Source organism: Schistocerca piceifrons, chromosome 11 (assembly GCF_021461385.2).
Source record: "Schistocerca piceifrons isolate TAMUIC-IGC-003096 chromosome 11, iqSchPice1.1, whole genome shotgun sequence".
NCBI classification, from domain to species: Eukaryota; Metazoa; Arthropoda; class Insecta; order Orthoptera; family Acrididae; genus Schistocerca; species Schistocerca piceifrons.
In genome coordinates, this window is record NC_060148.1 from 58,552,949 (window position 1) to 58,566,699 (window position 13,751).

The following is a 13,751-nucleotide window of genomic DNA, read 5'->3' on the forward strand; positions in this document are numbered from 1 at the left end:
ACTTATACCTCCCGAGGAGACCACAAATGTAAAATTAGAGAGATTAGAGCGCGCACGGAGGCTTTCAGACAGTCGTTCTTCCCGCGAACCATATGCGACTGGAACAGGAAAGGGAGGTAATGACAGTGGCACGTAAAGTGCCCTCCGCCACACACCATTGGGTGGCTTGCGGAGTATAAATGTAGATGTAGATGTAGATGTAGGAACTGGAACAGGTGAAAATCTGAGGGCACACGATCAGATGAATAAGGTGGGTGCAGAATGACTTTCAAACCCAACTTCTGTACAGTGTTTTTGCTAGCCTAGCAGAATGCAGGTGCACATTATTGTAGAGTAGCATCACTTCACACAGCCTTCCTGGTCACTGTTCTCAGGCTGTGTCTGCAAGACATCTCAGTGTTGACAATAAATGTTGGCAGTGACGATTATACATCAGGAAAGCAATTCGTAGTGTATAACACCGTCACTGTTCCACCAAATGCGTAACACTATTTTTTGCGGATGTGTGCAGGCCTTTGTGCAGAGAGTTACTGTTTAATTTGGGCTCGACCATTTCTTTAATTTTCTTATGATAGCATAAATACACCATTTCTTAAATTTTCCCCATTACACGCAAATGTCACGAAATGACGGGACGATTACAATTCATCACATCCGCCATTTCTTGAGTACACCGACATGGATCTTGAGGATTAATCTGATGTTCCTTTGTTTTCGGGCATGTAGTATCATACACTACTGTGTTTACCCAAATCTTAACAAAGCTATAGGCTGGGTAACCATTTGTTCTGGTAGTTTATTTGAGAAACTAGTAAGCTTTGTTATATCTCTTGCACCTTCTGAAGTTATAAACTAGTGTCTGTGCTCTTCTGTGCATTCACTGCAAATACATAAAGAAGCAATAAAAAGCAGACCAGCTAGCCAACCTAGAGTCTCATTTCCTTATCATCATCACCAGAGCTACTTCCATAGCCTAACACCCGAGTCATTCTGTGCCATTTCACTCCTGTACACAGTTGCTCATGTACCGAGAAATGGATAACCTAAAATTCAGTGTCAACTCTGATCTGAGTGTGACTTCTAAGTAAGTATGTTGCGACCCATGTCAGTTTACGACAGCGTGAAATTTTTCAGTGACACAATTTATAAGTGCCTCAGTCATATTTCCACACATTCGTTAATAATGAAGTCCCAAAAGTGTGACATGCGGGCCCTTATTTTTGTTTCACTGTATGTCACAGAATGACCGGGAGAAGTACAATATTTGGTGACAGTGAACTCCTCGGCTCAGAGGAGGTGAGTACGTCACCAGTGTTCGACAATGTAATCCCGAGCAGGGTGTGTCTTTTGCCCTATATAAGATACGCCACACTCGCACAGAGTTCTATAAAGACCTGACTCGCACAGCTCTGTCAGCATAAACAGATCCCAAAAGCAGAGAGAATTTTGATGGAGGACAAAACTTCAGTTTTATCTTATGTTTTCCTAACCCTGTCCATTTTTGTGGAAACGTTTCCAATCTTTTATAGCAGGAACTCCACAGACAGTTGTATCTTCAACCAATTTTCTTAAGCACTTCTGGTTGTATGGCTTCTAGGCAAATCAGGTGCATATCTGAACAGTAAGAAATAATCAATGAGAGAGCTTCAACCCCTTTACATCAAAGTAATGCCAGAGCCATAAGCACTTAATTACGACAACAGATAAAAACACAAGTGTACTTAAAAAAATAAAACATTGTAAACAATGTGGCAGAGAATATAGAAAGGTCAACCATCATAATTAAAAACATAATATCTCTGGGATGGATAGTCAATGAATAAAAAGTTAAGCAATGAAAAACATTTAGTGTCACGTAACGAGGATTCGCCTACAACCAAAAAGCAAAAATGAGACACTCGACCCAAAAGCAAGATACTGTCGAGGCAAGAAGCAGACGGCTTACCGGCAAGCCAGCACAACACAGGGCCACCCAGGTGGGCCACAGCAAACGCCAGCTGCACTGCACAGGGGAAGCGAGGCATTGTGGGCCACATCAAACCAGTAAGAAGACTGATGACTCAAATATCATTTGTAAACTAACTACCCTATCCATCCCCAAAAGCTCATACATGGTTTCTTTGGACATTAAAAGTACATATACACTACTGGCCATTAAAATTGCTACACCATGAAGATGAAGTGTTACAGACACGAAATTTAACCGACAGGAAGAAGATGCTGTGATATGCAAATGATTAGCTTTTCAGAGGATTCACACAAGGTTGGCGCCAGTGGCAACACCTACAACGTGCTGACATGAGGAAAGTTTCAAACAAATTTCTCATACACAAACAGCAATTGACCGGCGTTGCCTGGTCAAACGTTGTTGTGATGAGTCCGTGTAAGGAGGAGAAATGTGTACCATCATGTTTCTGACTTTGATAAAGGTCAGATTGTAGCCTATCGCAAATGCGGTTTATAGTATTGCGACATTGCTGCTCGCGTTGGTCGAGATCCGATGACTGTTAGCAGAATATGGAATCGGTGGGTTCAGGAGGGTAATATGGAACACTGTGCTGGATCCCAACGGCCTCGTATCACTAGCAGTCGAGATGACAGGCATCTTAACCGCATGGCTGTAACGGATCGTGCAGCCACGTCTCGATCCCTGAGTCAACAGATGTGGACATTTGCAAGACAACAACCATCTACACGAACAGTTCGACGACGTTTGCAGCGGCATGGACTGTCAGCTCGGAGACCGTTGCTGCGGTTACCCTTGACACTGCATCACAGACAGGAGCGCCTGGGATGGTGTACTCGCCGACAAACCTGGCTGCACGAATGGCAAAACGTCATTTTTTCGGATGAATCCAGGTTCTGTTTACAGCATCATGATGGTGGCATCCGTGTTTGGCGACATCGCAGTGAAGGCACATTGGAAGCGTGTATTCGTCATCGCCATACTGGCGTATCACCCGGCGTGATGGTAGGGGGTGCCACTGGTTACACGTCTCGGTCACCTCTTGTTCGCATTGACGGCACTTTGAACAGTGGACGATACATTTCAGATGTGTTACGACCTGTGGCTCAACCCTTCATTCGATCCCTGCGAAACCCTATATTTCAGCAGGACAATGCAAGACCGCATGTTGCAGGTCCTGTATGGGCCTTTCTGGATACCGAAAATGTTCGACTGCTGCCCTGGCCAGCACATTCTCCAGATCTTTCACCAATTGAAAACGTCTGGTCAGTGGTGGCCGAGCAACTGGCTCGTCACAATACGCCAGTCACTACTCTTGATGAACTGTGGCATCGTGTTGAGGCTGCATGGGCAGCTGTACCTGTACACACCATCCGAGCTCTGTCTGACTCAATGCCCAGGCGTATCAAGGTTGTTATTACGGCCAGAGGTGGTTGTTCTGGGTACTGATTTCTCAGGATCTAAGCACCCAAATTGAGTGAAAATGTTTTCACATGTGCAGCTCTAGTATAATATATTTGTCCACTGAATACCCGTTTATCATCTGCATTTCTTCTTGGTGTAGCAATTTTAATGGCCAGCAGTGTGCTAACTCCCTGTCAAAGAGGTTCAGTACATTATTGCTCACAATTTGCGTAGACATAGTGGTTGACCTACAGATGAGGTGACAAAATTCGCAGTGTGGTCACCAGCATGGTGAAACACAGTAGCTGCTTTTTTGTTGTTCTTTCACATCTCCACATCTTCCTGCACTGATGGCCTACAGTGGAAAGGCACATGCGTGCACACCCACCCACCCACCCACACACACACACACACACACACACACACACACACACACACACACACCATTTCACAGCCAAGGCATGCGTCAGCAGTGGAGGGTCACATAGCCACCTGACACCAGTTCTAAATCAAATACAGCACTCCAAAGTGACCACTGTTCTCTTTGAACTACTCAATATAAAATTCCAAATTATCTCAATTTCTGTTACTTTGCCAGAAACTTAAAATCCCACGTATACTACTGCAACTTAAGAACAGATCTTCGGGAAATAAATAAAACCTCACTTGTATCTGTTTCAACACTGATAGGTAAGTGTTCAGCCACTAGAGATCATCTGTCATGCATTTTTAGTCTGGCTACCATGTTTTAGTTGAGCCGGCTGCCACTAGCTATTGCCCTTACCATGTATAGCTTCGGATGCTTGACAACAAAATGTCCACTTTCAACCTCTGTCGTGTACAGGATGAGTCAAAAGGGACTTTACAACTTTAAAATGATATAGAAATTTATTGAGATAACTTACAGAATTGGTAGATGTGTCATTTTGTAGCAAACAACCGTAAGTTTCACATAAAAGTGTCAGGTGTCATTTTGGCTCGATGTCACGACCATTTGTGATACAACAAACGTCCCACCGGTAATCAATTTCCTACCCCACTAGTTGCGTAAAATCGGGCATAACTTGTGCGACAGCAGCATAGATTCAACTTTTCAGGTCGACTCAACTGTTTGACAGGAGAGGAACACACACATAGTTTTTAATGAAACCTCAGAGAAAGAAATTCAGTGGTGTCAAGTCTGGAGTGCCAGGTGGCTGTGCGATTGGTCCTTCACGGCCAATCCGCTGACCAGGGAAGTGATTATTGAGGAACCTCTGAACTTCTGTGAGGGAACAAGGTGGTGCACCGTCTTGCTGGTAGTAAACCATCACAACTTGGCCATTTTCTTTGATCTGTGGAATTAAAAAGTTTTTGAGCATATCCAGATATACAACACGAGTGATAGTTTTCTCCACGAAGAAGAAAGGGCGACCTGGCAATTTTTCGTGTCGTAGTGAACAACCTGTCTCAACGAAGTTTGTATACCGACACTAAATTGTAAGCCTACTTGGAGGTTATTCAGCGCATTCGGTGTAAAATTTATGCCAAACAGTTGTTGCAGAATTTGTCTAATGAAACCAAAACACACAGTGAGCACACTCCACACCAGTGAAAGTAGCCATTTTAACTGTTCACTACGCTGGCGCTCCTGGTGGCAAAATGGGCTACTACTGCATTATGTGAATCAAACTTGGGATTGTTTGCTACAAAATGACATATCTACCAATTCCGTAAGTTGTCTCAATAAATTTCTATATCATTCCAAAGTTGTACAGTCCCTTTTGACTCACCCTGTATGTTTTTCAGACAGTGCTTCCGGCAGAAGATGGTTACAGTGGCCCTGAGTTCGACATTGAATTTAGCAACCAAGGAAGTGAAAAAGAATGTGGTGTTACTTCATTAGAGACTGAAAGTGACAACAGTTTGTCAGCTGACAGACAAATGTTCACCAATGTTACGAGACAAATACGTCCACTATTGTTCACACAGCTCCTCCGAGATGTCTGTTTACAGGAAAGCATCGTGAAATATATAGTTCAACTCCACATCCAAACAGAAACTAAAAAAAATACTAAGTTTTAGGATATTTTAGTCAAAGTCCAATGCATGAGTATACTCAGGATTTTAACTTGTTATTTTGAGTTTCAAAAGCTATCCTTATATGTAAAGTCATTCATTATGGCATTATAGGAAATTTTTCATTAATAAAAAAATACTAGTTTGGAACATAATTTGAAGAAACAGAGAGATTAGGGGGATGAATAAAATTTTGTCTGATGAACTTAGTTCTACACTGAAGTTTGTATATAGGATGAATTTCTCGTCTATTCTTCATTCAACTATAAAGATTTTGTTCCAAGTTTGCCAATGGCAAAAAATGAGGGTGGAGGCGGAAGGGGAGAAAGGAAAAAGTTCCCAAACTTACCTCACTTTCATCATCAAACTCTCTCGGCCTCTTCCTGACGTTTTCCAACAAGAGCTTTTCATCTTCAGAATAATCATCTTCAGAGTCAGATGGCTCATACTCCTCCAATTCCACATCCAGATCTGCATCCAATTTCTTTCCTCTGTGGAATACAGTAGTGTAAACAGAATATTCAAAAAATTGTGGATTCTTCAGAAATAAATTGCCACAATACTGTTATATTCACAACATTTACATCTAACTGCAAAATCAGCACATTGTACAGCAGACGGTACTCATATCAGTACTGTAGTCTCCCTGCACCCTTAGCCTTCTATTCCAGTCACTCGAGCAACAGGTGATACGCAGAATTTCTAGTCAATGATTTTAAATGTACTCACCCCACAAATGTAGACATTTATAGCAGTCTGACTGTATGGACTAGCAAATGAAATTTGTGGACACGTTGAAGATTTCTTGGCAGGGAGAGGACAGCACGTTATCTCAGATGGAGGAATCATCGACAGATGTAGAAGTAACTTCAGGTGTTCTCCAGGGAAATGTGCTGAGACACATGCTCTTTGTGTTGTACATTAAGGAACCCCTTACAATTATTGCAGGCCAGCTGAGAAGCCCAGCATACCCCAGGTACTTATTTATAGCTACGCAGCATTTATTTTTTACTTATAAGCTTCTTTGTATACAACATCTGAAGTAGTATAATTGGGGATACAAACAAAGAGCTTGTTTGCTTCACTAACAGTGTGTCACATAGAGCTGGCTGTGCAAAAAATTACTGACAGTAAGATCCACGCACTCAATGCAGTGTCTGGCTGTGTGCTTTGTTTCTAGCCACAGCATAATATAAGCTCACTGGGAACTGTATACATTTAATGTGAAATCGTAAATTGTTAGTAATAAGTGAAATTCGAGTATAAAAACTTGCTCACATTTGCCACTTCCCATTAAAATTTCAGTTTCTATGATGTTACTTTGGAGAGAAGTATCTTTAAACCACTTTGAGTTAAGGGTTCTGAGGAGTGAGATAATGCACAACACTCTCGAACAGAGTTATGTCGCTTTCAGAAGTACTTTCAAAAGAGCAAGCTACAGCCTGATGTTCTCAAACAGTAGTAAGTCTCACCTCATGATTTTCATTGGGTTTTTGAGACCACATAGTCCTCAGTCTTTTAGCCATTCTGGTGTATCCACAAGGACTTGTTTTCTAGGAATTTTTGTTCATAAAATGACATGGAAGAAGTTTGTGCTCAGATCAAAAGTATCCAGAAAATTTCTTCAAAAATAGGATTACAAATATCCTTTGAGAAAACTGAAATCATGCCTATGTAACCTCTTTGCGTAGATAAAATCTTCATAAATGATCAAGCAATTAACATAGTTCTACAATGCATATATCGTGGAGAAATTATTTTGCGTAACTTGGGTGAGAAAGCAACATGAAAAAACAGAACCTACAAAATGGGAAAAAAAGCACAGTTTCTAACATGGTCAACATGTAATAAGAAAGTCCTGCCAATAGACACTAAGATCCAACATTACAAAACTGTAACTCTGCAGGAAGCAACTTATGCTTGTGAAACTCTGTTCCAAATTAAAAATGAAAGAAGAACCAATCAGTTTGTCGAGACTGAACAAAGAATTATCAGAACATGCTTCAATAAAAACTACTATGTTGATGGAATCTGGAGAATCCTCCCCAGTGAAACTGTCTATCGTGAGATTGACCCAATCACCAGCACAACGAAGAAGAAAAGAATCTCTTATTTCTTTCATGCCTTACGACTGCCTGACAACAGAATTTTAAAACAACTAGTGATGCGAAGTCCCAGGAAGAAGGCAGGAGGACAGTGGGTCAAAGAAATTCAGGAAGATCTTGAAGCAGTCAGACTCACAATTACTGATGCAGAGAACAAAAATAAAATTAACACTCTCCTTACGAATCATAAATTTTCAGCAGAAATGATGCACAGAAGACCAGTAGAGATTTGAGACGCGTTAAAAAAAATTGCGCTCGGAACGAATGAAAAAGTACTGGGCTGTGCGCAAGAAGCAAGTAGTCTAATCTTCAAAGAGAAAGTGAATATGGAATGACTCAAATGGTCCATTGTGGCCAATTAAGTTAATAATAATAATAATAATAATAATAATAATAATAACAAAACAAAACAAAATAAAAATGTAATGAGTTGGCACCCAAATCACAAAGCAAGCTTAATAAATCTGTTTTTCCTAAAAGAGAATATATATATAAAACCTACTGAAAGAAATGAAGCAATGTAATTAAGTATGTAGTACATATAGCAAAATCGGTAAATCCGTACGTCCCAGCCAAGTAAATTCAATGTTAGTTTATAGTCATAAAGATAGGATGCAGAGCTTAATTTTGTCACTGATGTAAACTTCCAGAAACACTTCTGTCATTGTGGTAAAAAAACTTTCATAGGATATATGTCAAACATAAATAAAATCCATCAATAGAGGCAAACCAGTATCATTCAGTTTTTAATACACAACGTGGAATCAGTAAATTTGTATATCCTAGTCACACTGTTAGTTTGTATTCGTACAGATAAGATTGCGGCACTGAATTCTGTCACTGGCATAAACTGCCAAAACTACATCTGCTGCTGAGTTAAAAAACCTAACAGTGCCGTGAATTGGTTCTTTGGTGTATCACGAAATTAACAGCGCCATCTATTGGTTCTTTGGTGTAAACACCATGATGATTAAAAATTCAAATGACTAAGCTGAGCTGGCAGTTTTGGATAAATGTTTAAATTACAATTAACTTTTCTTTTGTGGTCCAGTTTTGATGACATAAAGGTTATATTTTGCCCCAAGTTAGCTGTGGAAACCCACGAAAATAAACCTAGCAGTTTTGGAGATTTGCGTGTTCAGACAGACAAACATAATGGTTTTACATTTTTATTATTAATACAGATATATATTATGCAGCTTCCTTTTATGAAACCTAACTGCCTGGCAAAAGCTACACAAACATTCAATCTGATTTTGGTAAGATTTCAATGCTGTGCAAAGATGGCAATTTCCTTTAAATGTTCAAAATGGCAAAATTTTGCACTTCACAATACGTAGTATCCTATGATGACAACATCAATGAGCCACAATTCAAGACTGTCAACTCATACAAATATCTGGATGTATTAATCTGTAACGATATATGATAGAATATGCACGTATGTTCACTCATAAGCAATGCAGATTGCAGACTATAGCTCATTGGTAGGATATTGGAAAAATGCTGTGTCTACATAGGAGAGCATTTACAAAACGTTTGTGGGACCCATCTTAGAATATTGTTCAAGTGTATGGCACCTGTACCAAAGAGGACTAAGAGGGGATATCGAATGCACACAGCAAAGGGCCGCATGAATGGTCACAGGTTTCTGTGACCTTTGGGAGTGTGTCAAAGAGATACTAAAGAAGCTGAACTGGCAGACACTTCAAGATAAGATACAAACTATCCCTAGGAAGCCTACTTACAAAGATAGAGTAGATAAAAAGTCTCCATTCACAGTACTGTAAATAACGCAGTAAATTGGATCTGAAACTGACAAATTTATGAAAGATGTGTGTGTATAAAAGTGAAAACTGTTGGGGTGAATATTTATGATCTGGTGACTTAACAGCACAAAAATTATGAACTCACACATCTCAACAACTCAAAACGATGGATAGCTGAAGCACTTCAACAATATACTAGAAAGTGAATTGGAAAACACTGAGAATGCAGATAAAAATTTGAAAAAAAAAAATAATAAAAACAAAAAAACACATATGTTGTAGTGGTTTCTGGGGTTTATGACATTTCTGGTTTTGTTGCATGGGAGGGTGTTTATGTATCACCTTCCTTGAGGAAATTGCATAAACAATTTGTTTTATAAAATAAAGTGAAAACTATGTAATGAAAACCAAGTACCTTCCAGATAATTACTAAGAACATCGACTCAGTATTTCACAGTTTCAGGCAAAATCACTGAAGTGTTCTGTTTTCGAACACAAAGTAAATAGCTCAAACTGGTTGAGTCACTGGTTGACAAATAATGCAATGTCGGGACCAGACTTCATACTGCAGAAATTGCATTAAGCATAAGTTTCAGAAGCACAAAATCAAAATCTTTGTGTGATGCTCTTATGAACTGCATAAACTAATAATCACTGTTGTCATTTCGTATATCTCACAGTACTGTACTTGTGTTGTTTGGATACTGTATTATCTATAGTTACCCCTGTTTCTTTTTTCTGTCACCTCAACTACAAACGCAGCACAAACTGACGAACAACACAGATGGCAGTCGACTGCTCAAAGGCAGTTTGTGAACATGATAGCATGCACACACAAGCTAACCAGGTGTACTGCTATGAAATCAGCATTTTATTTTATTTTATATATATATATATATATATTTATTTTTTATTTTTTATTTTTTTTTTTTTTTTTTTTTTTTTTTTTTTTTTTTTTTTTTTTTTTTTTTTTTTTGTGAAAATGAAACACTAATTTTGAATTGAAAAGTAAAAACATTTTATTCAAAGTACTGACCATTGCTTTCTATACATTTTGACCACCTTTCTGACAATTTGTGGACACCATGCCAATAGAAATGTTGGTCTTTTGAAGCAAGCCAATCAGACACCCAATTTTTTACTTCTTTGTAGGAATCGAAGTGTTCCTCAGCCAATGCGTGTCCCATTGATGAAAACAACTGATAGTCGGAAGGGGCCAGATCTGGTGAATACGTCGGGTGGGGTAGCAGCTCCCAGGCAAGTGTTTTGATTGTATCCTGAAACAGTTTTGCTTTGTGTGCAGGTGAATTGTCGTGTAAAAAAATTACTTTGCCATGTCTTCTGGTCCATTCTGGTCTTTTTTCGAACAATGCATAGTTCAAATTGATCATTTTTTGTCTGTAGCAATTAGCATTCACAGTTTCATCGGGTTTTAGAAGCTCATGATACACCACACCTTTCTGATCCCACCAAACACAGAGCATTGTCTTCTTGCCGAATCCATCTGGTTTTGCAGTCGATGTTGATGGTTGTCCCGGATTAACCCATGATTTTTCCTGTTTAGGATTCTTAAATTAAATCCATTTTTCATCACCAGTAACAATTCGATACAAAATTGATTTTCTTTCATGTCTTTGAAGCAAAATTTGACAAATGGTTTTTCAGTTTTCCATCTGTCTTTCATTCAATTCATGTGGCACCCATTTTCCACAAAAGGAAAAAGCTGCAGACTGAAAGTCACTACAAAGAAAACAAAAGTGATTACAAGGAAATAAAGGGAAAGATAATGGTAAATGAAGAAACATTTGGCAGGTTTTCGTGTGCTCGTGCTTCATACCTTTAAGCAGTGCTAAATAATGTGCTCTTGTGTTTCATTTTCTGTGGTGTTTTCAATCAAAATTTCATAATTTATCCACATCATTAATTGACTTACTGTGCATTTTGTACTTTTATGCAGTGTCACATAATTTGTTGATGTGTTTTCACTTTATACGTAGTGTTTTTATTTCAAAATTTCTTTTCATTATTTACTTACTGTGCATGTTGCACTCACAATGTAGAAAATGTATTTTGTTATTCCCCTTCCAATCACATACTGACTGAGGTGGCTACTCCAGTTTTAATGTACTGAGCTTGCATTCGGATGGACTGGGGTTCATTCCCTGTCTGGCCACCCAAACTGGGACAGTTTCTTCAATTAGGCCATGGCCAATTTCCTGCCCTATCCACATCTTATCCTACTCTATTCTGATGTATAATATTTCCGTCTGTTTATGACATGTAAATACTATTGTAGCAAATGGTCTATGGATGAATGAATAAATAAATAAATAAATGTGCAATTAAGTAACTAGGATGTAGAACAGAAAGCCACTGCAAGTGCAGCACAGAAATTAATACCAGGGTAGTAATGGCAAAAGGGGCATTTTGTAAGAAAATGAAAGGTGTGTGTGGTAATACAAGCAAAGATTGGAGGAAAAGAATCTGATTGGTGCTGAAACACGGACAGCGAGGGAGGAAGATAGAACAAGGGATTTGGAGATGTGAACGTAGTGAGGACGGAAAGAATAAATTCGATGGATAGGGTAAAAGTGAGGGGGTACTGAGAAGAGTGGAAGAGCAAACAATTGCTGAATTTAATACAAAAAAGGAAAAGAAATTAGATAGGACATATATTAAGGAAGTAGGAGGGGCTCAGAAGAGTAGGTGCTAGAGAAGAGATAAAAGAGAGGTTACTGCACAATTAAGAAGGAAGTGATGGACCACGAAAGGAGCTGCTAACATAGCACAAAACTGCTGATGAATACGAGACTACAGCATTTTTTATAAACAGTGTTCCACAGCTCCAATATATGTGAAGAACATAAATTTTTATTTGCGGGACATCCACAACTGTTCTGCAACATTTTCATGGTAAATAAATCCACCACAGTTCTAATATATTTTTACTGATAAAAGTGTGCACTACAGAAGTAATTTTTTTATCTATATCACTGATAATTCCTCCAACAACTGACTAACAATGTCACCAAACTTAGGATTGTTAAAACTGACACATTCCTGTAAACACATTTTGTACCGTGCTGAAGAAAACTGTTACGCAGTTGACGAGGCGCACTCTAGGAGACCCTAATGTGTATCAGTAACAAAAGAAAAAGGCAGTAATGCAACCAATGACAAAACATTGTAGAGTTGGTGATGTAAGGAGGATATGTTAGGTATAGAAGCATTCTACCAGAACTGACCTCGAAGACCAATTTCGATAGCTTTTGGGCGATCTGAGAGACCACTCGTGTGAGTTAAGGGTTAAAAACAACTCACAAGGAAACATCACCACCTGGATTTTATATTTCAAGAAGAAAAAAGCGATCCTGCAGGACATCAGCTGCAGAAACTGATCCCGTGTGAAAATTTGGGCCACAAATCTGATGTCCGCAGCTCGTGGTCCCGCGGTCGCATTTTCACTTCCCGAATGCGGGGTCCCGGGGTCGATTCCCGGCGGGGTCAGGGATTTTCACCTGCCTCGAGATGACTGGGTGTTTGTGTTGTCCTCAACATTTCATCATCATTCGTGCATGTGGCGAGATTGGATTGAGCAAAGTTTGGGAATTTGTATGGGTGCTGATAACCGTGTAGTTCAGCGCTCTACAGACCAAACATCGTCATCATCCTCATATTTCTGATAGTACGGAGTCGTAACTCTCTCAATGTACAGCTTTTATATATATGTGTGCACAAGCTGGCACTTGCTACGCCCACCCGCTGCCACTTAATGTCAGAGCACGAAGTACTGTACAGTGAAGTTCAAATGGCTCTGAGCACTATGGTGTACAGTGAAGTACTAGGTTTGCGAAATACTGTTTTGACATGGCAACATGCTTTGATAACTGTGTTAAGATGCACAGCTTCTAACCTGCAGCTGATGTCCAAGATCTTTTTGCTTTGAACATTTTTATCTTGCAATACTAAAATATTTTATAAATGAATGCAATAAATGTGTCTGTCATTAAAGATGTATCCTAAAAGAATTTAATTATTAACATCCCTATTGTCTGTTATTTTCTTTGGACTTCAAAGCTGACAATGTAAAAGTGAGCACATCTGCAGGAGATGGGCTGTTCTTCAACAAGATTGGCACGATTAAATTGTAAATCAAAAATCGTTAACTAGATTACGAAAAGTTGCTACTCACTATATAGCAGAGATGTTGAGTTGCAGAGAGGCACAACAAAAGGACTGTCACAAATAAACCTTTCAGCCACTACGGCCTTCATCAACAATAGACGACACACACACGCACACACACACGTGCATCGAAATGCAATTCACACACATGACTGCAGTCTCAGGCAACTGAAACCACACTACGGGCAGCAGCACCAGTGCACGATGGGAATGACGACCGGTTGGGGGAAAGGAGGAAGTTGGGGCAGGGAGGGTGAGTGATAG

General features: G+C 39.5%; 1 protein-coding gene across 1 annotated transcript in view; it reads right to left on the reverse strand.

Moving 5' to 3' along the window:
- LOC124720275 (something about silencing protein 10) overlaps positions 1-13,751 on the reverse strand; it is a 201,032-nt gene that overhangs the window by 169,531 nt on the left and 17,750 nt on the right. Inside the window, exon 2 of the mRNA XM_047245591.1 lies at positions 5,778-5,919. Within this exon, the coding sequence (XP_047101547.1) occupies positions 5,778-5,919 (142 nt within the window). The remainder of the gene's footprint in view (positions 1-5,777; positions 5,920-13,751) is intronic.